The sequence below is a fragment of the Kogia breviceps genome, chromosome 13, assembly GCF_026419965.1.
Source record: "Kogia breviceps isolate mKogBre1 chromosome 13, mKogBre1 haplotype 1, whole genome shotgun sequence".
NCBI lineage: Eukaryota > Metazoa > Chordata > Mammalia > Artiodactyla > Physeteridae > Kogia > Kogia breviceps.
In genome coordinates, this window is record NC_081322.1 from 65,374,020 (window position 1) to 65,398,701 (window position 24,682).

A 24,682-nucleotide genomic window follows, 5' to 3' on the forward strand; every position below is an offset into this window, starting at 1 on the left:
ACATTGTAAGCCTGTACGCACAGGTATGTATGCACACACATGCTACATCCAAAGAGCTATACTGTAGCAAGGGCTGGGATTTCTAAGAGAAGGATGTTCCTAGAGTTTGAGGAAGGCTGAAAAGATCATCAGAGAAGGTGGAACTCAAGAGGAGCCAAGAACAGGTCACACCTTCCAAAGGCGAAGCAGGGAGGTGGAGATCCAGGCTAGAGGACTAGGAGCCACAAAGGCCCATTTAGGCAACAATACATATTATTACTGGGGGCTAAAGAAAACAGATCATTTTGAGAAGTACAGAAGGGAGAAATAAAGGGGTACTTGAAAAAGATCTTGAATTCAATCATTGGGCTAAAACAGAAAGTTCATTTGGGCACACATTGATAATATTAGACAGTTATCTGGGGCCTTACTGAAGAAGGCCTTGAATGTCAAAATAAAGTACTTGTTGTGTGGACATTTGGGCATATGACAGTAAAAGTGTTTTTTTTTTTAGGTGAATGATATACATAAAGAAGTATCAGCACCCACAAGGACATTGTTTGTAAAAGCAAAGGTCTGGAATAACACGAATGTTCTATCAACTAGAAACTGGCTGAATAAACTATGGTCCCTCCATACAATGGAATACAATGCAGCTGAACAAAGGATGAGGAAGCTCTCTACAGAGTGATATGGAAAGGTCTCCAAGTTATACTGCTAAGTGAACAAAAGCAAAGGACAGAATGGTTGTTACCCTATGCTCCTATTTATGTATATAAAAGGGAGAAAAAGAAAATTCTAATTTGTCTATTTCTAAAATCTCTCTGGAAGGATATACAAGAAACTATTAACAGTGGTTGCCAATGGAGAGGGGAGCTGGCTGGCTGGGGGACAAGGATGGGAGCATGACTTTTCACTAACATATCCTTTTGCACTTATAAATTTTTGTATCAGGCGAATGCATTACCCACGAAAGACAAATAATTAAAAGGTAAACATTGTTAAATTTTAAAAATATGAATTAGATAGTGGTATTTAGTATTGGATGGGAAAAAGCATTTAGGTAGCTATTGCCAAAGCCCAGGGATGCCAAAATAAGGACTTGGACAATGGTGGTGCCCTGGGGGATGGAAATTAAGAGACAAATGAGTGAGGTTGTTGAGGAAGGTTGAAAGTGGCTTTTCCCACAGTGTTTCACAGATAGTTAATGCATCTCTCCACCCATCCATACACACGCACACACACACACACACACACACACACATACACACACGGTTCATGAAAAACATAAATAGGAAAATGTTGGATAATTACAAAGCCAGGAACATAGCATGCGGGATTTTCCAAACTTAATTTATGGAGCATCTCTCCAGAGTAGCAAACCACACCCTTTCCTGAGATAGGCATGTCCTTCTCTCCTCCCTCTAAGTACAAAAACAAAAGAACAAAAAACAAACAAACAAAAAAACCACACCCTTATCTTCATCCTGTACCACACAGCATGCTCTGCGTTTATCATAAGAAACCCTTCTCTGTGAAGCAGGCCTTAACTGCCTTCAATGACACCTACCCTCCTAACAGAAACAGGTGATGTCCTTATTTTTGCCCTCATGACCCCTCATATGGACCTCTATGAAGCACTGCATGTACGACATTGCAAATATTGCTTCGTACAATTCTCCTATCCTACATCATGAGTTCTTTGGATGCAAGAGCCATGTTTAGTTCATATTTGTATCCCCACTGATTGCCTAACAGATTGCAGGGCATATAGATGGTGCTCAATAAAAGGATGAATACATTAATTAGTTAATGAATGTATAAAATACTGGACTATGAATTAGGATAGATATGTGTAAGTCTTGGCTCTGCTCCTGAGTGGCCACATGCTATTTCACCTCTCTCTAATATAACACACGAAGAATTGGATTGAGTGATTGCTGGTCCCTTCCAACTCTGTATTCTATCATTTACTTTTGGCTAAAGGCCTATCAGGGTCAGCACTGTCCTTGTGCCAGTGGAAGGAGAGATGTCTTCATGCCCAGCACAGGAGCTACTCTACCATGATTTCTGTTTGGTGCATCTGGCACAGGAATGGAGGTGGTGATGAAGGGAGCTGTGGTGAGGGCTGAGTGCGCTGAAGCCTCCCCTCTGCTTGGCACCACAGGAAATAACCACAGCTGCTACTGGCCTACAGCCAACACATTATGTCTTCCTGAAGAATTGCTCACTGAAGTAATAACCCTCTTACATGTCTTCTTTGCTTTCATTTCAGGTAATGCATGCATTATAACAAATTCTAAAACTATATTAAATCACCCCTATAGCAATCTACTGAATTCTTATGAACGCTTGCTCATGTTTTATAGAAGCTAAATGGATACAAATGGCTCTCTTGAAGGAGAGTTTACTTACAGCTTACGATGCAACCTTAAAGGAGGCATCAGCTTTAAAGAAAGAGAGGTACTATTTGTGCACTTTAACTAGTACAAATAAATAGCAAACAAGACCTCAAAAGGTATCTAACTACTGAGGTAGAATAGTGAATGTTTTAATTTGTGCTAAATCCATTGAAGGAAAAAAAAGGACGAAGGGACTAAATTTAAGAGGCAACTGCAGTATTTCACATCACTTCATGGAAACTTTTCACCTAAAGTGCCTAGAAATGAAAAAGATAAAATTCAACATAAATTCCAGTTCCTTACCAGTGCAACGTTTCTGAAAATGCATTACCCCTGTACAACTTTGTTCTTGCCTAAAGTCTTTAGGGGGCTTTTGATCAGTGCACAAATGTTTTTTCAATACTCCAGGACCCTTGGATAACCAACCCTGGAAGCAAGACAAATGAGACAATCTAACCTAGGTCTCATTCCAAGGGAAGACAAAGACAACTTTTTTTTTTTTTTTTTTGCGGTATGCGGGCCTCTCACTGCTGTGGCCTCTCCCGTTGCGGAGCACAGGCTCCGGACGCGCAGGCCCAGCGGCCATGGCTCACGGGCTTAGTTGCTCCGCGGCATGTGGGATCTTCCCGGACCGGGGCACGAACCCGTGTCCCCTGCATCGGCAGGCGGATTCTCAACCACTGCACCACCAGGGAAGCCCCCAAAGACAACTTTTGAGAGCTATTTGGGACAAGGTAACACTGAAGAGGTCATCATAAGGATAAATAAATGGAGAGTCCCCCAAATTGGCAAGTTTCTGTGACTAACATTTAGGTAATTACAGCCAGAAGTAGGAAGTGGGAACAGCTGGTGTGAGGTTGCCAAGTCAGATGGACTCAGGGTGGAAGAAACAGAGTTAGCAACCAGGATGTTTCCTGAAAGAAAAGAAAGGAGCGGGCTGGGAGTTCTTGGCCAGGAAAAAAGACCATGGCTCCCTGCTGGTGACCTTCTAGGTCTTCTCTTCTGATATATCCTTCTGTCCCAGTGGAACGTGGCGAGTTTTCTACTAAAGTTAGGAAAAAAGGAATCTTTTTTGTACTCCTCACCTCCATCCTCTTACCTGATTTCAATGTTTCAAAGCTAAACAAAGAGGGGCTTCCCTGGTGGCGCAGTGGTTGAGAATCCGCCTGCCGATGCAGGGGACACGGGTTCGTGCCCCGGTCTGGGAAGATCCCACATGCCGCGGAGCGGCTGGGCCCGTGAGCCATGGCCGCTGAGCCTGCGCGTCCGGAGCCTGTGCTCCGCAACGGGAGAGGCCACAACAGTGAGAGGCCCGCGTACCACAAAAAAAAAAAAAAAAAAAAAAAAAAGCTAAACAAAGAAATATCAGATGGGCTGCTGTGAACACCACGGGCCTCACTGAGAAGGTGGGACTCATCCAACACAGGTTTCACAGAACTGGCCCATCTTTAAAGTTAGGGAACTAAGTAGACTTGTGCTTACATGTTATGCTTGCATAAAAGCTCACGTTAAAAAAAAAAATCTAACAACAACCTGAAAAATCATATTTTTAACGGCCATATGAAATCTGTGGACAGACTTAGGGGGAAATGTACCTGATGACAAGTCCAAGAATATGGGGCTTGTCCTGCTCTGACACTTATTACCTGTGTGTGCCTCTAAGTCATTGCATCTCTGTGGATTTAGTTCTCATCTGTAAAGAAAGCAGCTTCTGTCTGTTCAATATGCACAGTAACTTGTCTATCTCATTGGGTCATTTTGAAAGACCAAATGAAATAAGTTTATGAGAGACCTTTAAGTGTTTTAAAGCCATATGCAATGTGAGGTATTAATACTATCAAAGCAGACAACCCCAACTCAATTCCCACCGTTACCACATACAGAGGCATCTTGTACCTGTGTTGTTCATGATCATGGGGAAGAACACATCATGATCATGGATAAGACATATGAGCAACTGTCAATAAAAATAACCTGTACCAAAAATCAGGGTAAATTATACCCAGGCTGGAAAGTAATCCTAAAAGAAATTCTAGATTTTCTTCTCCTCCTCTATTACTTTTGTTTCATGTTAAAAAAAATTTATCTTGGTGGGAGAACTCTACTATAAGTAGATATATATCTTTAAACGGCTGAGGTGCTGAAGAGTGACATTTTATACGTACAGCATTTGAAAGAGTTTCTTAACACAAACTTCTTATAATGTGTTGTTATTATTATTATCAACTTCCTCTTTTTTGTTATCAGCTGTTTCTTTCAGCAATGCCTAATTGGACCATATTATTCAAGTACAAGTATTTCTCAAAAACCAAACTGTATTGTTGCAAAGTTACAATATAATGAATTTCGGCACAGTAAATTACATTTTACACATAGATTTCAGAAAACATTTCAAGGATGCATTCTAAAAGGACTCAAATAGGATGATGGGTTGCAGTGCCACAAAGATCAACTTCCACGGAAGAATCAATTATTTATAATGAACAAAAGGCAACAGGGCTTCCCTGGTGGCGCAGTGGTTGAGAGTCCGCCTGCCGATGCAGGGCACACGGGTTCATGCCCCGGTCCGGGAAGATCCCACGTGCCGCGGAGCGGCTGGGCCCGTGAGCCATGGCCGCTGAGCCTGCGCGTCCGGAGCCTGTGCTCCGCGACGGGAGAGGCCACAGCGGTGAGAGGCCCGCGTACCGCAAAAAAAAAAAAAAAAAAAGGGAACAGAATGCAGCAAGCCTTGCCCCATTTGGGTGGGAGTTAGGAGGCTTTCAGACTCACAGCTTCTGTGTGCAGAGGTATTCCTTCTTGCTTTTTAAGGTATTCGAACTCATGGGCCTGTGATGAAAGTCTCTACAAATGAAGAGAACACCTGGTGCCAACCCAGAGATATGACGTCATCTTCCATTCACTATGTAGCATAGATTCCCTTCTCCCTTTGACAAAATGGAAATAAGATGCTAGAAACAATGGGATGGGGGAGGGTAAAGGAGGAATTAGGAAGGAAAGCAAGGGCATACTTTATCCAGTATACAGATAATTCCTTTGAAGATGTAATATTGCTAATTGACATCAAAGAAAACTGGATTTTCCAGTCTCAAGCCCTTTCCCCAACCTCAGGGATTCAACAACTGGAAATCAACTCCTGCTAAAGAAATCATTCATCTAGTCTGTCAATTCAAAATCTTGAGAGAAAACCTTGATACAGCAGTGCTCACTGGTATTTCTTAGCTGTTCCTCCCCCAAATTGTCTCTTTTTCTTCCCCCAATTTGACATGGAATTATTATAGCTCGGGTGAAAGTTAGATCATTTCTGGAATAAGTAAAATAAAAGAACAAGACTTTTTTTTCTCTCAAAAGAAAAGAAAAATCTTTCCATGAAATATTAAAATGTGTATGTGATGGCTAAGTTGAACAGGAGAGATACAGAATGCCATGGTTTACAAATCAACGGTTAGTTATCAAGTAAGCAAGACACCTGTGAAAATGTCCAGAAGTAGCACTGTTATATGGGGCCGGGCCAATGTTCACAAATCGTTAGACTACTTTATAGGATCATATTCTCAAATGACTTTTTTCCCTAATACTTACTGTGTACCTTGTACCACTGACTAAGTTAAGTGCTATTTTAGAGTGCTGTAAAGAATGAAGTAAAAATTCATTATTAAACTAAAGAATCATAAACCTTTGGGAAAATAACAAATTTTAATTTCATACGCAATTCAGTCTAAAATTAAACTCATCTTAGTTATTTATCTTGGTAAGGGAGATAAAACTTTAAGAAAAGAAAGCAGTGGTGTAAGACAAAAAAAAAGTTTTATGGGTTTAAGAACACTAGAATCTGAGCAAATTTGCCAAATACATGTAAAAATTTAACTTAAGTTCAAGGTATTTATAACAAAAATTACCTTGATCTCCTCACCAATTTACTAGAAACTGGTTTAATCATCAAAATTTACAACATGGACATCACTGGCTGCTCTTTGCAAAACTAACCATTTGCTTCAAGTGGAAATGAATGATTACCAGAAAAACAGATAATGTCCAATTTCTCATATATAAGCACTAAAGGAGATTGGGTCTCTCTGTATCTACAGATATACATCATGGGTCTAGGTACCATGGAACTGTTTGAATGAGCAACTGTGGTAGTTCTCAAGGTTCATCCATGTTGTAGCATGTGTCAGAATTTCCTTCCTTTTTAAGGCTGAATAATGTTCCATTGTATGTGTATACCACATTTTGTTTTATCCATTCATCCACTGATGGACATTTATGTTGCTTCCATCTTTTGGCTATTGTAAGTAATGCTGTTATGAACATGGGTGTACAAATATCTCATGTAGGTACTATATTCAGTGAGATCGTGAAGGATTAAGCATGTAGATAGACTGCTGTAGAGAACAGTTTATGAAAGCCATCTGGAAAGTGACTTTTCAAGCAATGGTTACAGGGACTTCCCTGGTGGCACAGTGGATAAGAATATGCCTGCCAATGCAGGGGACACGGGCTTGATCCCTGGTCCGGGAAGATCCCACATGCCGCAGAGCAGCTAAGCCCGTGAGCCACAACTACTGAAGCCCGCACGCCTAGAGCCCATGCTCTTCAATAAGAGAAGCCACCACAATAAGAAGCCCGTGCACTGCAACGAAGAGTAGCCCCTGCTCACTGCTGCAACTAGAGAAAGCCCACGTGCAGCAACAAAGACCCAACGCAGCCAAAATAAATAAAGGATCCCTGGACCAATTAAAAAAAAAAAAGCGGGCTTCCCTGGTGGCACAGTGGTTGAGAATCCGCCTGCCGATGCAGGGGACACAGGTTCATGCCCCGGTCCGGGAAGATCCCACATGCCGCGGAGCAACTAAGCCCGTGAGCCATGGCCGCTAGGCCTGCGCGTCCGGAGCCTGTGCTCCGCAACGGGAGAGGCCACAACAGTGAGAGGCCCGCATACCGCAAAAAAAAAAAAAAAACAAAACAAAAAAAAAAAACAAACAAACAAAAAAAAGCAATGGTTACAGAGAAAAATACAACTAAATTTCTTGAATAAGGAATAATCTCACATAATCATTAAACTTCAACACAAGCTGTGTCACCACTAACTGATGTGTATATCAATCTCTAGACAAAGATTTATTCTGCAATGGATAAAATGGGAATAAAGCCTATCCTAGTGCAGAAAGAAAGATCCAAATGCATGTGAGGCTTTCTAACCACAGCTAGAACATTAGAAAAAAGAAACTAGAAAAATATTTTGAGATTCAGATGCCCCAAATATATGTAAATTATCCTGATGACTACAGGAAATAACAAAGTATAACAACTTTTTCATTAAAAAAGGTTAATTATGAAATATTTCAAGTATATAAAAATATAAAACTTAATCATACACTCCTTTAGCACAGTAAAGAAAACCACCAACAAAACAAAAAGGCAACCTACTAAATGGGAGAAGATAATTGCAAATGATATACCTAATAAGGGATTAATATCCAAAATACATAAAGAACTCATACAACTCAATATTAAAAAACCTGATTAAAAAACGGGCAGGGGCTTCCCTGGTGGCACAGTGGTTGAGAGTCCGCCTGCCGATGCAGGGGATGCGGGTTCGTGCCCCGGTCTGGGAGGATCCCACATGCCGCGGAGCGGCTGGGCCTGTGAGCCATGGTCGCTGGGCCTGCGCATCCGGAGCCTGTGCTCCGCAACGGGAGAGGCCACGGCAGTGAGAGGCCTGCGTACCACAAAAAAAAAAAAAAAAAAGGGCAGAATATCTGAATAGACATTTTTGAAAAGAAGACATACAGATAGTCAACAAGCACGTGAAAAGATGCTCAACATCACTAATCATCAGGTAAATGCAAATCAAAACTACAATGAGATATCACCTCAGACCTGTCAGAATGGCCATCATCAAAAGACAACAAAGTGTTGGCAAGGATGTGGAGAAAAAGGAACCCTCATTCGCCGTTGGCAGGAATGTAAGTTGGTGTAGCCTCTGTGGAAACAGTATAGAGGCTCCTCAAAAGAACTACCATATGATCCAGCAATTCCACTTCTAGGTGTTTATCTGAAGAAAATGAAAACTAATTTGAAGAGATATATGCACCCCCACGTTCACTGCAGCATTATTTCCAATAGCCAAGATATAGAAACAAGATACAGAATCTAAATGTCTATCAATAGATGAACAGATGAAGAAGATGTGGTATGTATATATGTTTACATATGTACAATGGAATACTACTCAGCCATAAAAAGAATGAAATCGTCATTTGCAACAACATGGATGGAGCTAGAGAATATTTATGCTGAGTGCAATAAGTCATACAGAGGAAGACAAGTACCATATGACTTCATTTATATGCAGAATTAAAAAACAAAACAGGCAAACAAACAAGACAAAACAGAAACAGACTGATAGATACAGACAACAAACTGATGGCTGCCAGAGGGGAGGGGCGTGTGAAGATGGGGAAAATAGGTAAAGGGGATTAAGCGGTACAAGCTTCCAGTTATAAACTAAATAAGTCATGGGGATGTAGTATACAGCATAGGGAATACAGTCAATAACACTGTAATGTACTTTGTATAGTGACAGATGGTAGCTAGACTTATGGTGATCATTACTATGTTGTACACCTGAAATTAATACAATATTGTAAGTTAATTATACTTCAATTTTAAAAATTTAAAATAAACAAAACTTTTTCACACGCCCATGCATATACCACCTAGTCTTAGAAATATATTACATAAATAGTTGAAGACTCCTGTCATCCCCTCTCAATTCTATTCCACTCCTATCCTTCAAAGAGGTAATTATTCTTAATTTATTTATAATTCCCATACATACTTCTATCCTTTTATAATATAAATGTATAAAAAAATTGTCTTGCACGTCATTACATTTTGTATAGATGGCACCATACTGTACCCAAGCTTCTATAATTTTTTTTTGCCACAACACTGTTTATGAGATATATTGATAGTGGTACAGAAAGCTCTAGTTAATTCATTTTAAGTGCTCTATAAGATTCCATTAAATGACTATACCAGAAAGTACTCATTCCTTCTTCTGTTGATAGATATTTACCAATTCCTCTGGGGGAGAGGTTATTACAATGTTAACATAAACATTCTTGATTATATCTCCTTATGCATGCCAAAGATTTTTTTTTTTACACTATACATCTAGAGACAGAACTGCTGACTCCTGGTGATACGCTCATTTGATATTATAAGCTATTGCCAAATTGATCTTCAAAAGGTAGTGCCAACATCCTCTCCCACCAGCAATGCATACGTTTCCCACTCTCCACAGCCTTGCCATTGGTATAATAAGGGCTTTTAATTGTTGGCTTTTAAGTGGTATTTCCTTGTTTTGTTTTGCTTTGTTTTTATATGAAACATTATTTAATGTGAGTGGGGAGTAGCCTAGAAAAAAGAGAGGGAGCTAAACAAGGGAAAAGGGGGAAGAATCACAAGAATTAGAGCTGAGAGCTGTTGTTGTAAAGGAATTTCTGATGCTAGAAGAAATGGTTCATTAAAACAACTTCCTCACTGTACACGACAGCCATTCATTTCTCCCCAGCCCTTTCTGATGACAGACGCATTCTGTGTGTCAGCCCAACAACTTACTGGCCAATGGTGTCCAGACCTACTGTCCCGTTTACTGAGGGACCCCAAGGGAAGATCTGATAATTTCTCTGATGCACGAAATAAATCAGAAAACAATGGTTCCCAGCAATTTCTTATTTTCAAGCAAATGTAAATCTCAGCATTAAGAGTCTCAATAATAGGCACATAAGAAGTTTTCATGATACTTATCTAGAGAAAATTGTGAAAATTGTTATTACAATGCTAAGAAAAAAAAAGAATATCAACTTCCCTTTCTCAAAGTGCAACAGTGATCTTTTTTTTGAAGAAAATTAAATATTTCTTGCTACAATAAGAGAGTACTTGTAATTTAAAATGACTACGAATCCTATTGCAAGTACATGATTTGATTAGATTCTAAATATGCTTTCATATGAAAACTCAGACATAGATTTTAAGTACTTATATGGTTCCTAATAATTATTCTTCAGAAGCTTAAACTTAAAAAAAAATTTTCCTATGATTTCTTCCTAAGAATTTGCTGCCTAAAAGAAACTGTTCTCTTCAACAAAGAGCAGTAGATGAAAATAAAACTGGTGCAGCTGTACTTTCTAGATGCCCAAAGAATCAACCTAAGTGAAGCTAGATATGTGATAATAACATTCTCATTCTGTCTTTGCTCTGTGAAAATAGGGAGATGCTTCGTTTTTATTTGGTTAATCTATACATAATATATTATTTATAAATATCTCTTGTTCTGCCTTATTTCACAGCAGTTTTTCTTTCTGTTGGTAGATGGCAGAGATAACAGTTACATCTATAAGTACCTGCAACAGAAATAAATTTTTAAAATTAAAAATACACACACACACACACACACACACACACAGAGAGAGAGAGAGAGAGAGAGAGAGAGAGAGAGAGAGAGAGAGAGAGAGACTTTCCTCAGTAGCAGAACCTGAGGAAATTCCATTGCTCAGAGACTGAAAAAAAAAAACACTTTCTACCCCAGAACTTTGTCCTCTGCAACCAGATACCTATTTGGGCCAGGAACAAACTAAATAAGAAAATGGCAAAAGCTTAGGGAATACAGTCAATAACATACAGTCAATGGAAGGAGGAAGACAAAAGAAGGGATGGATGTTGCATGGAACAATTCAGGACGTATGCTTCATGGGTTTTTTAAATGAATACACTTAGCAGGAAAGTCTGATATCCTTCTAACTAAAAGTAACTGCAACCAAGTTTAGTGGTTAAGGGGAACAGGACTTGGAGTCAGGCAGACCTGGTCCCAAATTTTCCATATCACCTTGGGCAAATGATTGAATTTGTTAGAGTCTCAGTTTGCAATCTTATAATTTGGTGATAGAATATATACCCCAGGGACTTCCCTGGTGGCGCAATGGTTAAGAATCCGCCTGCCAATGCAGGGGACACAGGTTTGATCCCTGGTCCAGGAAGATCCCACATGCTGCGGAGCAACTAAGCCCGTGTGCCACAACTACTGAGCCTGTGCTCTAGAAGCCAGGAGCCACAATTACTGAAGCCTGTGCGCCCAGAGCCCATGCTCTGCAACAAGAGAAGCCACCACAGTGAGAAGCCCGCGTACCGCAACAAAGAGTAGCCCCTGCTCACCACAACTAGAGATAGCCCGCATGCAGCAACGAGGACCCAATGCAGCCATAAATAAATAAATTAAATAAATATATATATAAATAAATTTATTTATTCTTTTTTTAAAAAAAGAATATATACCCCACAGGGATGTTTTAAGAATTAAATGTGAATATGTATGTGGTTAAAGCACTTAGTACCTAGCACATAGTAAGTGCTCGATAACAAGCAGCGATTATGTACAAGATAAATGAGTATATTTCAGATAGACAAGCCTCTTTAAAGAACTGTTTTATTCAAATACCAATAACACTTCTATACAAAGGCTGGCTGAAAGCAATTAAATAAATCAGTTTATTTGTCCCACACAAATTTCTGATAAGATTAGCTTTATCTCTTTCTCTCAAATGTAATTTAAAAAAATTTCCTTAGGAAAGGATGGCCATAAAATTAAATCACCAGATACCAGTAGGACAAGAATAAAAATAGTGTAGTGTGAAAAATGTCCAACACAACACTGCCTGCTGAAAATAAACTTAATGCAAAGAAAATAAAATAGCAGAATACAAAGAGTAAATAAAATAATCTCTACATCAACTGCTAATATATGTTGTAAATAGCACCAAATCAAAATGTTTAATTAAAAATACACCATCATGAAATGTATGATACATTAATTAAAGGGGTAAGTACATCTGGGGAAAAATTAAGTAGGGGTTGCTTAAAGAATTGTTCCAGGTGAAAAATAGATTTAGACAGAGTTGGGGAAAATCTCTTAGTACTATTTCAGAGTATTCTGGAAAGGGATAGCCTATCAATCCCCAGCACAATGCCTGGCATGCAGTAAAGGTATTTGCTAAATGACACTCTGCAGATTTTTTAGAGAAAGTCATATAAGCTTCAGATATTCAGATAAAAGCAAAATATTACTAAATTTTTTTTGGCTTGGATTTGGGGTTAGAGATCTTCATATTACCAATTCCTAAGCTATTAGAAGTATGGCTCTGGGTTTTAGGACTCCACGTTCCAAGGTTGGCTTTGATTTGGGAACTTGAAAGTATAGATGAGAAAAAGCCACAAAGAGGTAGATGGAAGTTTCACAAAGGAAATGAATGATACCAGGTTCAGCATGAGTTATGTGCTGAACTGTTAGATGTTTTTCAAAGAATCACACAGTGTAAAATCACTTGGCCTTGCAAAAGCATTTTAGGCAATCTTTTTGGATGGAGGAAATACCCTCCTATCGTTAAGTTCCTATAATGGAGAGAATGCCATGAGACATGCTGAATTTTGCAGACAAATACGGTAAGTTTTCCTTCCCCTTTTCCCACTTTAATTGAAATCATATCCCAGTGAAAGAGGATGGCAATTTTTGATGATAGAAAATTTCTACTCACAGTACTTTCAGTAGGCAGCGTATTTCTAGTTGGAGACAGGTGTGTCCAACGAAACCCCCAATGGTGACACAGCATGAGGGCTGTCCATACCTTATGAAATCTCCTCTTCTTTCTCCAGTGTGTATACTGACAACTTCCTATTAACAACAGTCTCCTCAACTGCAACTCCGATCGGAGCTCAGAAATCAACACTAAGTTTTTCCCCTATCTGTGTATCATCGAATTTCCACATTGAATTCCAGATAAACCTCACAGTGTAATTCGTCAGTGTTACATAATTATTGGACTAACAAAAACATCCTTTCATAAACATATACTACTTGAATTTTTTTTTGGATGACGGAGAGTTATCCCTAAAACTCTGGTGCCTAGAGTAAATATTTAGTAAACAAGTGAGGTACCTTCAGTGACTGCAGAGAGTCTGAATTAGTATCACAGTAGAGGATGATGTTGTTGGCCATGCTGAAACTTTCTCTCACTCCAAGGTGGTAAAATAAAGACGGCTGCCGGAAGGCATCACTCATCTCCACCACGGCAATATCTGCAAACAGAAAACAAAGTCCCCCAAAAGATGACACCTAAATAATGCCCAGTAAGCACTTTTCGGTTTCAGTTACTTAGTATTCAAAGAGGAAATGAGGAAACGATAGGGACTTTCCCTCTTCATTTACCACTGACTTTTAAATTAGCAGTTCTATCAGAAGTGGTTTTACAAACTGCAGCAAAACTGAACTTTTAAAACAAGAAGGGGGTCATATAATTACTGGAAACTAAGGAGAGTCTGCAATGGTGGGAAGCAGGACTTATTCTCTCTGTTACATTTCAACACTGAAAACAAGTTAACAAAGGTTCCAGAAGCAGAGCCATGGGAAACAGAAGCAAGTAATAAAATGAGATTTATAAAAGCAAATAGGTAAGATGATGACTCAATTCAGAGCTGTATTTTATAATAATTAATATCTAGCAAGTCCTTAGCAAGTATAATCAAGAAAAAGAGAAATCAAAGGCACAGAAATTATGACTAAGAAGGAGAATATAACCACAGATACAAGTTCTTCCAAAGCTCATAGATGACTAACACCAGGGTGGCATAAACTTGATACCAAAATTTGACAATGTCCCCAAAATAAAATTCAGATTAGTCTCAAATTCATTTATGAATACAGACAAAAACATGAAAGAAAATTGAGCAAAATGCACCAAGCATCACACTATAAGACCACTAGATCATGGGTTTAAAATTTATTTTGGGAATGCAAGGATGGCTCAATGGAAAAAAAATCATCAGCATTCCCAAAGATGCCCCAAGTATTGATACTTTAACTAAAGTTCAAAATCCACTTCCATTTCTCATTAAAAATAACGGCAAACTGAAAATATAAGGGCACTTCTTTAAAGTGAAGAATAATATATATTTCATAACAACTGCCAACTTTGTGCTTACAGGTATTCCCATGAAAATCAGGAAAAAGACAAGGCTGTCAACTATTCTTACTAGTACACTTTCTGAAAATCCTAACTAATGCAATAAGATTTCACAAAGTATGGAAACATAATTCTATAAAATAAAATACATAATTATCATTACTTGCAGATGTTACAATTACCAACCAAAAAAACCCAGTAGAATCAATTAAACAACCACTATGAGTAATAATACAATTTAGTAAGGTGTCAAGATGCAAAATTATGAAAACCAAGAGCTTCCTTTATAATCATAATAAGCTTCTGGAAAATGTAATAGTTAAACAGATCCTACTCATAATTAAAATGAAAATGTTAACATACAGCAAATTTAACAGACGATGCTAATTTGTTTAAAATATGTGCAATATGTGACAGATGAAAGGTTAATATCTTTATAAATTATCTCGATTGGTCAATTTAAAACAAATAAGAACATTACAATAGAAAATTGGACTATGGACATAGGCAGGTAAAATCACAAAAGTATAACTAAAGTGGTAAATAAATATAAAAACATTCTACATCTCACTACTAATGAATGCACATTAAACGAATAATAAAATGTCAAAAGTTTTTTTCCCTAACAAGTGGCCTAAGATATTTCAAAATACCCAATGGAGATGCAAAGAAATGATACTCTTACATGCTGTGGGGAAGTGTAAACATTTTAGGAGACTTGAGTCCTTAAAACTATGCACACTCTTTGACTCAATAATTCCATTCCTAAGAATTTATCCTCTGAAAATTCCTATACATGTGGCAGATTTACTTGTAAGTATATCCACTGAAATATTATTTTTGCAGTAACAATGGAAAATGCCTAAATATCCATCAGTAGAAAAATGGTGAAACACATACACACGCGCGCGCGCGTACACACACACACACACACACACACACACACACACACACACACTGATAAATTCAATTAATGGTAAATTACATAACCATTGAAAACTATATTATAGAAGAACATTTAATGTTGGGGTAAATTCAAGCTATATTAAGGAAAAATATTAAAATATATACATTATAATGTACAGCATACACATTAAAATATAATGTATACATTATAATGAACAGATTATTATATATATTCTATGTGTATATATGCACATGAATAAAAACGTTTTGGAAAGTAGTATGCCAAAATGTAAACTGTGATCATAGTTGTGTGATGGAATTATGAATTACCTTTTCCTCTTTATACTTTCTATGTCTTTCACAATTTTTATTATGAACACTGATTACTTTTGTAATTTAGGAACCCACCAAAATACACAAAGAACATTGAAGCCCCGTGTGACTGAATGTAAAACCAAAGTGCAGCACTTTTATAAAAGGGACACAGACCCTCGAGAGGCTGTTTGAGACAGTCGGCCTTATCTAATGAATGTGAAATTAGAGTCTACATTCTGTGAAGGAGAAATAAATCAGATCAAATGGAGGCTAAAGACACAGAAGATTATGTGAGGTTATAAAAGGGGAGGACAGGTCACAGGAGCTTCAAAAGATGTTTTCAAGGCTAACCATGACTTCAGGGCTCTTTAATACAAATGGAGAGCTTTCTTTTGGGGTCCTTACCATTTACACATCAAAGATCAACACCCGAACAAACTGAGTCACTGCATCTCACCCACACGCCCCATCTGCCTCCTGCGCCCACACAGCTGGCTTGCTCCTCCCACAGATGCCAGCCACTCACAATCGGCGACGCCGCTTTAAAATCAAGAGAAAGCATACAGTGCGGCTGAGAGAAACCAAATAAAACAGCTGCTGATGAAAAATAAGTGGGAGATATACAAAGAAAAATGCTAAGTTAAAGTAGTGACAAGAGTGGGGAATTGGTTCTTTCCAGAGAACTGACTCGTGGAGTTTGTTGCTAAAACAAAATACAAACACTGCAGAAGGCTTTCAGATTAAGAGATAAACGAGACATTTAAAATAAATGGTAAAAGCAAACTAAGGTATATTCACTAGACCTAAACATCTAAACAGGAACAGACCCATTTCGGGATGCAATATAGAACATTAAAACTGCTTAAGTGTATAGTAATTTTAAAATACCATAATATGATAACTCAGAAGAAGACAGGCATTTTTCCTACCTCAAATTCAGATAATTGATTTGTTCTAATGTATTTGTATTTTTTCTTAATATATTTCTTAATTTCCATAGAGGAAAATGTACTCTTTCATCTGCTTTGTAAAGTGTTCAAAGCATGTGCCCATTTTTTTATTGTTGAGTTTGTTTTCTTACTGTGAGTTTTGTGTGTTTTTATATTATCTGGATATGCTTCCTTTGTCAGATATGTGATTTACAAATACTTTCTCCCAGTTTGTGACTTACCTCTTCATTCTGTTAAGTGCCTTTAGGAGAGCAAAAGTTTTTAACTTTACGCCCAATTTATCAGATTTTTCTTCTATTGCGGATTGTGCTTTAGGTGTGGTATCTCAAAAAAATCTTTGCCTAACCCAAGTCACAAAAGTTTTCTCCTTTGTTTTCTCCAGACAGTTTTATAGCTTTTACATTTTACATTTAAGTTTATGATCCATTTTGATTTTCTCTTCCAAAAAGTTTTGGATTTTCTATTCCATTCCATTGTCTATGTGTCTACCTTTTGCCAATACAGATGTTCCTCGACTTACAATGGGGTTATGTCCAGATAAGCCCACAGTAAGTTGAAAGTACTGTAAATTGAAACACATTTAATACACTTAAACTACCGAACATGATAGCTTAGCCTAGCCTAGCACAACTTCAATGTGCTCAGAACACTTACATTAGCCTATAGTTGGGCAAAATCATCTAACACAAAGCCTATTTTATAATAAAGTGCTGAATATCTCATATAATTTATTGAATAGTGTACTGAAAGTGAAAACAGAATGGTTGTAAGCGTATCGGTTGTTTCACCTCCTGATTGCCTGCCTGACTGGGAGCTTCAGCTCGCTGCCACTTCCCAGCATCACAACAGAGGACTGTACCACTAGCCCGGGAAAAGATCAAACTTCAAAATTCTGAATTATGGTTTCTACTGAATGGGTATCATTTTTGTAGCATCATAAAGTCCCCAAATCATAAATTGAACTATTGTAAGTTGGGGACCATCTGTGCTATGTACACTGTTTTGTCTACTGTAGCTTTATGGTAGGTACTGGAATCAGGCAGTGTGAATCCTCCAACTCTTCTGTTTTCAAAACTGTTGTAGCTATTTTAGTTCTTCAATTTGCTTTCCTGTATAAATTTTAGAATCAATTGGTAGCTGAGAGCTATCCGTTGATAGCTGCAAAAAATTCTCCCAGAATTTTGACTAGGATTATGATGGCTATAGATCATTTCGGGGAGAACTGACATCTTAACAATATTGAGTCTTTCAGTGCATGAATATGGCATATCTCTCCACTTATTTAGGTCTTCTTTGATTACTTTGTCCATCAGTATTTTGTAATTTTCAACATATAATTCCTACACATATTTTGTTAAATTTATACCTGTTTCATTTTGGGGGTGCTACTGTAGATGGTACTCTTTTTAAAATTGCAAATCCCAATTGTTCATTGTTAGTACATAAAAATGGTTGATTTTTTGTATATTGACCTTGTATCCTGAAGCTTTACTAAACTCACTTATTAGTTCAAGGAGCTTTTTTTTTTTTTTTTCGGTACATGCTTTGGGATTTTCTACATGGACAATCATATCATCTGTAACTAGAAATGGTTTTCTTTCTTCCTTTCCAATCTGTATGTCTTTCATGGTTTTTGTTTTCTGGTTGGTTGTTTTGTTTTGCCTTGTTATACTGGCTAGGACTTCTAGTTACACAGCATTTTTTTACACAATAATATTTCATTATCTAACTAAAGAAAATATTATCTTATTATGGCTACCTTCTGACTCTGATGCATATCTTCTCAAAAGTAATAAAATAAACAGGTGAAAATTTTTTTCCTTGTGAAATCATCCTAAGACATGCTAAAATGCATAAGATGATGTAATTAAAACAAACTAAATAAATGCCTGATGCTCCACCATTTTTGAAACCCACTTATATGGGGTACAGTTTACCCGCTTTATTTTATAAACATGTATTTAGTAATTACACATGTCAGACATTCTGTGCTTTTCAAATATTAAATCACTTAATCTTCGTAATACCCCTTTTGTGGTAGGTAATGTTATTATCTCAGGACATTGAGGTAGAGAAGGTATAAGTAGTCAGCCCAAAATCAGTCTGAAAGTGGTAGCACCAGAATTCAAATCCAGGCAATCTGGCTGGAGAATCCATGCCCTTAATTCTTAAATGAGCCACATACTACACTTATAGGGTATGGAGGTTCCAAAGATCAGAACAAAAATGAAATGCAAAAATAGATTTGGGGACTGATGTATATATTCCTGTAATGTATTTCATGAGTAAATGCAATTAATAATCGTCTAATTGAGTTTCTGCAGTAATATTGTGCATAAAATTGCCACATTTCAAAATTTAAGGCTAAGTCAGTCATTTAAAAATATAGGCAAAGACATTAAAATCTCTCACAGTTGTATATAAGGTGTAGTTTCTTTCCTTGTTCCAATTCAATTAACGCTAAATGGAGCATCAAATTAGGTTTGCCAGGAGTTTATTAAAGCATAATAAATTTCTAGGACAATCACATAAGACTGTTGTGAGTAATTGCATTTTGGTCAGCAAATGGCAGTGGTTCATGGTCTGCATTACATTCTATTTAATTTTGCCTTGGTAAACCATATCTGTTAGTTAAATATTTCACAAGAGCTGCTGCTGCTGCTTGTAAAAAGCAGCACTGAAGGAAGACATGAATGTTTATTTCTATCTATTCAGTTTTTTTCCTTAAGTATCAGGATCGCTGATGACAAAGCAAGAGCCCAGTAGTGATTCAGCTTGTTCTGTAGTCTTGTTCTGTGCTCTAACGTTTCATAATCACTGGAAACTTCCCAAGTTATCACACAGAACTACGCATCCAGTCATGATGGATTAATCCCCACAATGACCCATTAGTTCCAGTTTAATTCAGCAAACATCCTGAGCCAGTCTCTGGTAGGATGGATGACAGAAACCTATGTGGGTGAGGCATCAGCTGGCAAAGAAGTCAGAGAGTGGAGCACCTCAAACAGCACCCCTGGCACATCAAAGGCATTATGGAAGAAGCCAAGGAAAGGAAGGGTACCTGGGACTTGGTTGAGAAATACAGAAAACCACAATAGAAAACTATGTCAATTCCCAATGGGATCCTTAATGGGTGAACCAAGAGAGATTCTCTAAAGAGCAGATACTAACCTCCAAATGATCATCCCTTCCTAATTCTTAAGGGAAGCATAACCTGCATTCCATTGATTTTTCTTTTATGAATGAATAAGGGCTGTTTGCAACTAATCTACAATGTGAAAATTACTAAAATGTTACTCATAGCCTAAAAGTAGTGCCCCAGGAGAGTATCCTGAAGATTCTAAGTCAGTTTTCTAAAGTCTGGCAGGGATACAATGTTGAGAAATTGCAAAACTCAGCTAGAATTGCTGAGATTTTCAGCAATTTTCAGCAATGTTCAGGAAGGATAGAAGAATAATCCATCATCATTGTTGTTTTGAATTGGTCATGGTTTGGCAATTCCTGCTTTAAATTACTACTCATTTAGTTTCATCAGCACCCTTTCATTTCCTTGTATGTTATTTAGTTAACTCTACTGTGTATAATGATACATATTTGTATGAACAATAGATTTTGCCCCCAATTTCCTCGTCCCTAAACTCCAATAAATGTATGCATAGTGATTCAAGCATGAATCATTTATATATTGCTCAAGCAAATATATATAATCTCCCCACCCCAGCCCTAATTTGCTTGTTTGATGTTTATTATACTGAGGTATTGGGGGGGGTGGGTTAACCTGAAAAGAAGCCTGGGAGGTAAGTGATCAGAGGGATAGTTTGCACTTCCAGAGGTTGGTCTTGTAAAAATGTTGAGTGCTATTGCACCTACCAAAGGGGGGCGGGGGTGTGGGGAGAGAAAAGGGGAGAAGCCTAGAGAGGAAAAAGAAACAAAAGAGAAAGAAAGAGGGGGGAAAGGGGAAGGAGAGAAACATGGAAAGAAGGGAGGAGGGAGCAGAACCAAATAAGATTGGTGGTGTAAGAACTAAAGTCCCCTTGCTTGGGCAATAGCTGCAAAAGTTCAGTTCTCGATGCACCAGCTTGAGAGAATGCAAGGGGGAAAGAGCACACATCTGTAGGAGGTGACCAGCCCAGAGTGGCAGGACCTAGAACCACAGCTCTCGGCCAGGAGGAGGTGCAGCCTCAGAAAAGCACACTACAGAGCTGAAAAGCTGGAAGGGAAACCTCCCCATCTCCAGTGGACTTGAGAGGAGTCACGAATATGCAAAAGGCAGGCAAGCTGTTTCATGACTTCCAGTGTCTGAATCCTAATTAGGTTTCTGGCTGGGTGACATGAGACACCTTAAATTCTCTGAGTTTCGGTTTCCTCAACTGTAAATTGAGGATAGTAACACAGGTATTTACTACATAAAACTGTTGTAGGGGTTACATGTACACTAGGCACAGGAAACTCTCAATATATGGTCATTATATGGAGCCACTACAAAAAATGTTCACAGGAAGCCCTCTGAGCAATTTATCATGTTATTGAAGACAATGCGAATATATAACTCAATATCACCTGATGAAGCCTCAGATGAATAATTACTCATTGAAATGATGTTGAAATCAAATTATGAAGGCATAGAAAGCCAACATAAAGAATTCTGACTTGACTTTACAAACTGTGGTGATCCATCCATGTCCATGAGTTTTGAGAAGGGGTGCAGCAGGATCAAATTTTTGTGAAGAAAAACCTAGAATTTGTGGATGGATGAGTATCAAAACAGACTGGAAGGTGGGAAACCAATTAAGTTAAGGAGTCATTCAAGGGACATATGCCCCTAAACTAATATAGAGATGGAAATCATGGTGGGGAAATCATGGTGGGGAAGCTTTAGAAATTTGGTGGATGCAGGATAATAAAAAAAAGAATTAAAAATGATTCTGTTTTGAACTTGAATGTTTAAGATTGATGACCTGTCATTAACATAATAAATGACAAGCGGAAGAACCATTTTTGAGGTAGTAACTTGACTTTGGATTGGGACACACTAAACATTGTGTGTGTGTGTGTGTATCTGACAGCTGTCACTTTGTATCTAAGCAGAAAGATGAGAATCAGACTGAGCGATTTAAGAGTCAGAATGATGGGTGATAGTTGAAGTAGAATTGTAGATGAGATTATCAACTTAGTATAGAAAGAAGTGAGAAGGCATCTTTGACTCAGGACATCCTTTCTTCATTATATATCCAATAGAAACACAAATAGATGTTCACCAAGACATGTAATGAATGTTCATAACAGCAGTATTTATAAACCATCAACAGTAGAAGAAATACCATGTGCTATATGCAGACAATGGATACTATACAGCAATGAGAATTTTAAAATCTATAACCCTATGTGACAACATAGATGAATCTCACAGATTGCTAAAAGAAAGAATCCAGATACAAAAAAGTAGGTACTTCATGATCCTGTTCATATTAGGTTCATAAATGTGATATTCAAAATCAGAATAGAGTGGCTTCCCTGGTGGCGCAGTGGTTGAGAGTCCGCCTGCCGATGCAGGGGACACGGGTTCGTGCCCCGGTCTGGGAGGATCCCACATGCCGCGGAGCGGCTGGGCCCGTGAGCCATGGCTGCTGAGCCTGCGCGTCCGGAGCCTGTGCTCCGCAACGGGAGAGGCCACAACAGTGAGAGGCCCGTGTACCTGAATAAATAAAAGTAAATAAATAAATAAAAATAGAGGATTCTTTGGTGGGGTCAATGGCTGAGAGGGGCTCCAGGGGTCTCCTGGAGAGCTAGTAAGGATCTGCTTCCTGACCTAGGTACTGGTTACTCAGGCATGTTCATTTTGGTCAATAATTTTGTCCAGAATATCAAAAGAGGGCTCTATTTAGTTTCCTGTGGCCATTTGAACAAATTACCACACACTTCGTCCCTTAAAACAACAGAAATTTATTCTTTCACAGTTCTGGAGGCTGGAAGTTCAAAATCAAGGTGTCAGCAGGGCCAGGATCAGGCTTTCTCAGAGGCTCTAGGGCACAATGTGTTCCTTGCCTCTTCCAGAACCTAGAAGTTTTAAGCATTCCTCGGCTTGTAGTATGTGTGACTGTGGTGTCAAAGTGTCCTCTGCCTCTGTCTAATAAGGACCCTTGTGATGGCATTTATGGCCCATCCAGGATCATCTCATCTCAAAACCCTTAATTTAATCACATATGCAATCAAATTTTCCAAATAAAGTAGCATTCACTGGTTCCTGTGTTTTGACGTAGATGCTAAAGTCTAGGGGTGAGGGTCACTCTTCAGCCCACCGCAAGGATTATAAAGAAGCCACATGATGAGGAAGGTGAGCTCAGCAGAGCTAAAAGTGTTGAGTAAGAGCTAAGCAAGGGGCTTCCCTGGTGGCACAGTGGTTGAGAGTCCGCCTGCCAATGCAGGGGACATGGGTTCGTGCCCCGGTCCGGGAAGATCCCACATGCCCGGGAGCAGCTAGGCCAGTGAGCCATGGCCGCTGAGCCCACGCTCCGCAACGGGAGAGGCCACAGCAGTGAGAGGCCCGCCTACCACCAAAAAAAAAAAAAGAGCTAAGCAAATGGAGGTAACAAGCACAGACATTCTCCAGCAAGGAAGAGGATTAACACCCACTAAGGTCCAGAGGAGGGATTTTCACATTCAATAAGGAAACTGAGAGATCAAACAACTGAAGGGGATTTGAAAGGGCTAAAGGTGTTTAGTTTTAGGATGGTGTGCTCGAACGTTAGTAGAAAGATTAAAATTTTAAAGAGGGGGGAGTAATTAGTGGAGACCGTCTCTATATTTTTGGATAAGACAGATGGGATGGGATCAAAGGTGAAGGGGAAAAGTTAACTTGGAAAAAAGGAGGGATACTTTTAAGAAAAAGGGAAGTAATACAAAACAAAGACTGAGAAATAATAAAGTGGAAGGGAGAATGCTGAGATCCTTCAATTTAGGTGAGGACTTTTTTAGGACAGAGCTCGGGTGCTGGTGGCCAATAGAGAGGAAAGCCCAGCCCAGGGGTGGCAAGAACAAGCCTACATCCTGTGGACATCCCTGGAAACATGCCAGAAGGCAGCACTACCTCTGCTCTTGGAAGTCATGACCCCGGTACATTTCTTTTTTAGGAGAACTTTATGTCATTTGTGATAGTAAGAATGCTAACTATTGCAGCTACAGAAGCAAGATGTGAACCCAAGCCTTATAAGAACCAAAAACTCGATTTGTTTCCTTACTTCTACTGCCTAAGATGTAGTAAAGGAGTATTTGACGAAAAGAGGGACACCAAAGAATAGAGTTCAATTTTATTCTGCTTACTGGCTACAGATAAAAACCTTAACCAGACATGAAAATCTCAGTCTTACAAATGAGTATTCTTGGTCACAAGGAAGACTGGGCTAATAAAGAATCCTTCCTTCTTATCAGAGAGGAATTTCAAGCACACAATATTTTGATGGTGATTTAGTAAGTGTCAATAAGGGAGCCCTGTAAATACTCTAACCAGATTCAATCTTCAAGTGAATCCTTCATTATCAGTGCACAAGTAGATAAATCACAATTTTTATCTTTGGTGAATAGCAAGTACTTTATAAAGTGATATTTCCTGGTCACAGGTATAGCAGTCCCCTACAATTTTGCTTATTAAAGAAATACAAATAGGTCCTACATCAAAAAGTATTAACTCTTTCCAAATTAAAAAAGGGTCTAGGGACCTCCCTGGCAGTCCAATGGTTCAGAATCCCCACTTCCACTGCAGGGAGCACGGGTTCAGTCCCTGGCTGGGGAGCTAAGATTCCTCATGACACGGGGAATGGGGAAAAAAAAAAAAAAAGTGGTAGAGCATGTACAAAAAAGGGTCCAGTTTATAATCTAAGAATTTATTTTTTAATGTTACGGCAATTACAATAGACTTGGACAATGATCTATAAAGAGTATGCTATATAAGAAAAGTGTAAGTCAGAATTAAATCTAAAGTTATTTATGTGACAGGGCCATGGTGCACCTTATATGCAGAAATGGAATACGAGGCTGTTGTTGGTTTTTGTATGTGTGTGCGGTACGCGGGCCTCTCACTGTCGCGGCCTCTCCCGTTGCGGAGCACACGCTC

At 38.6% G+C, this 24,682-nt stretch overlaps 1 protein-coding gene across 2 annotated transcripts in view; it reads right to left on the reverse strand.

The window, feature by feature from the left end:
* MAP3K5 (mitogen-activated protein kinase kinase kinase 5) overlaps window positions 1-24,682 on the reverse strand; it is a 222,076-nt gene that overhangs the window by 140,112 nt on the left and 57,282 nt on the right. For both annotated transcript variants that reach the window (XM_059083975.2, XM_059083977.2), the window contains exon 2: window positions 13,378-13,517. In XM_059083975.2, the coding sequence (XP_058939958.1) occupies window positions 13,378-13,517 (140 nt within the window). The remainder of the gene's footprint in view (window positions 1-13,377; window positions 13,518-24,682) is intronic.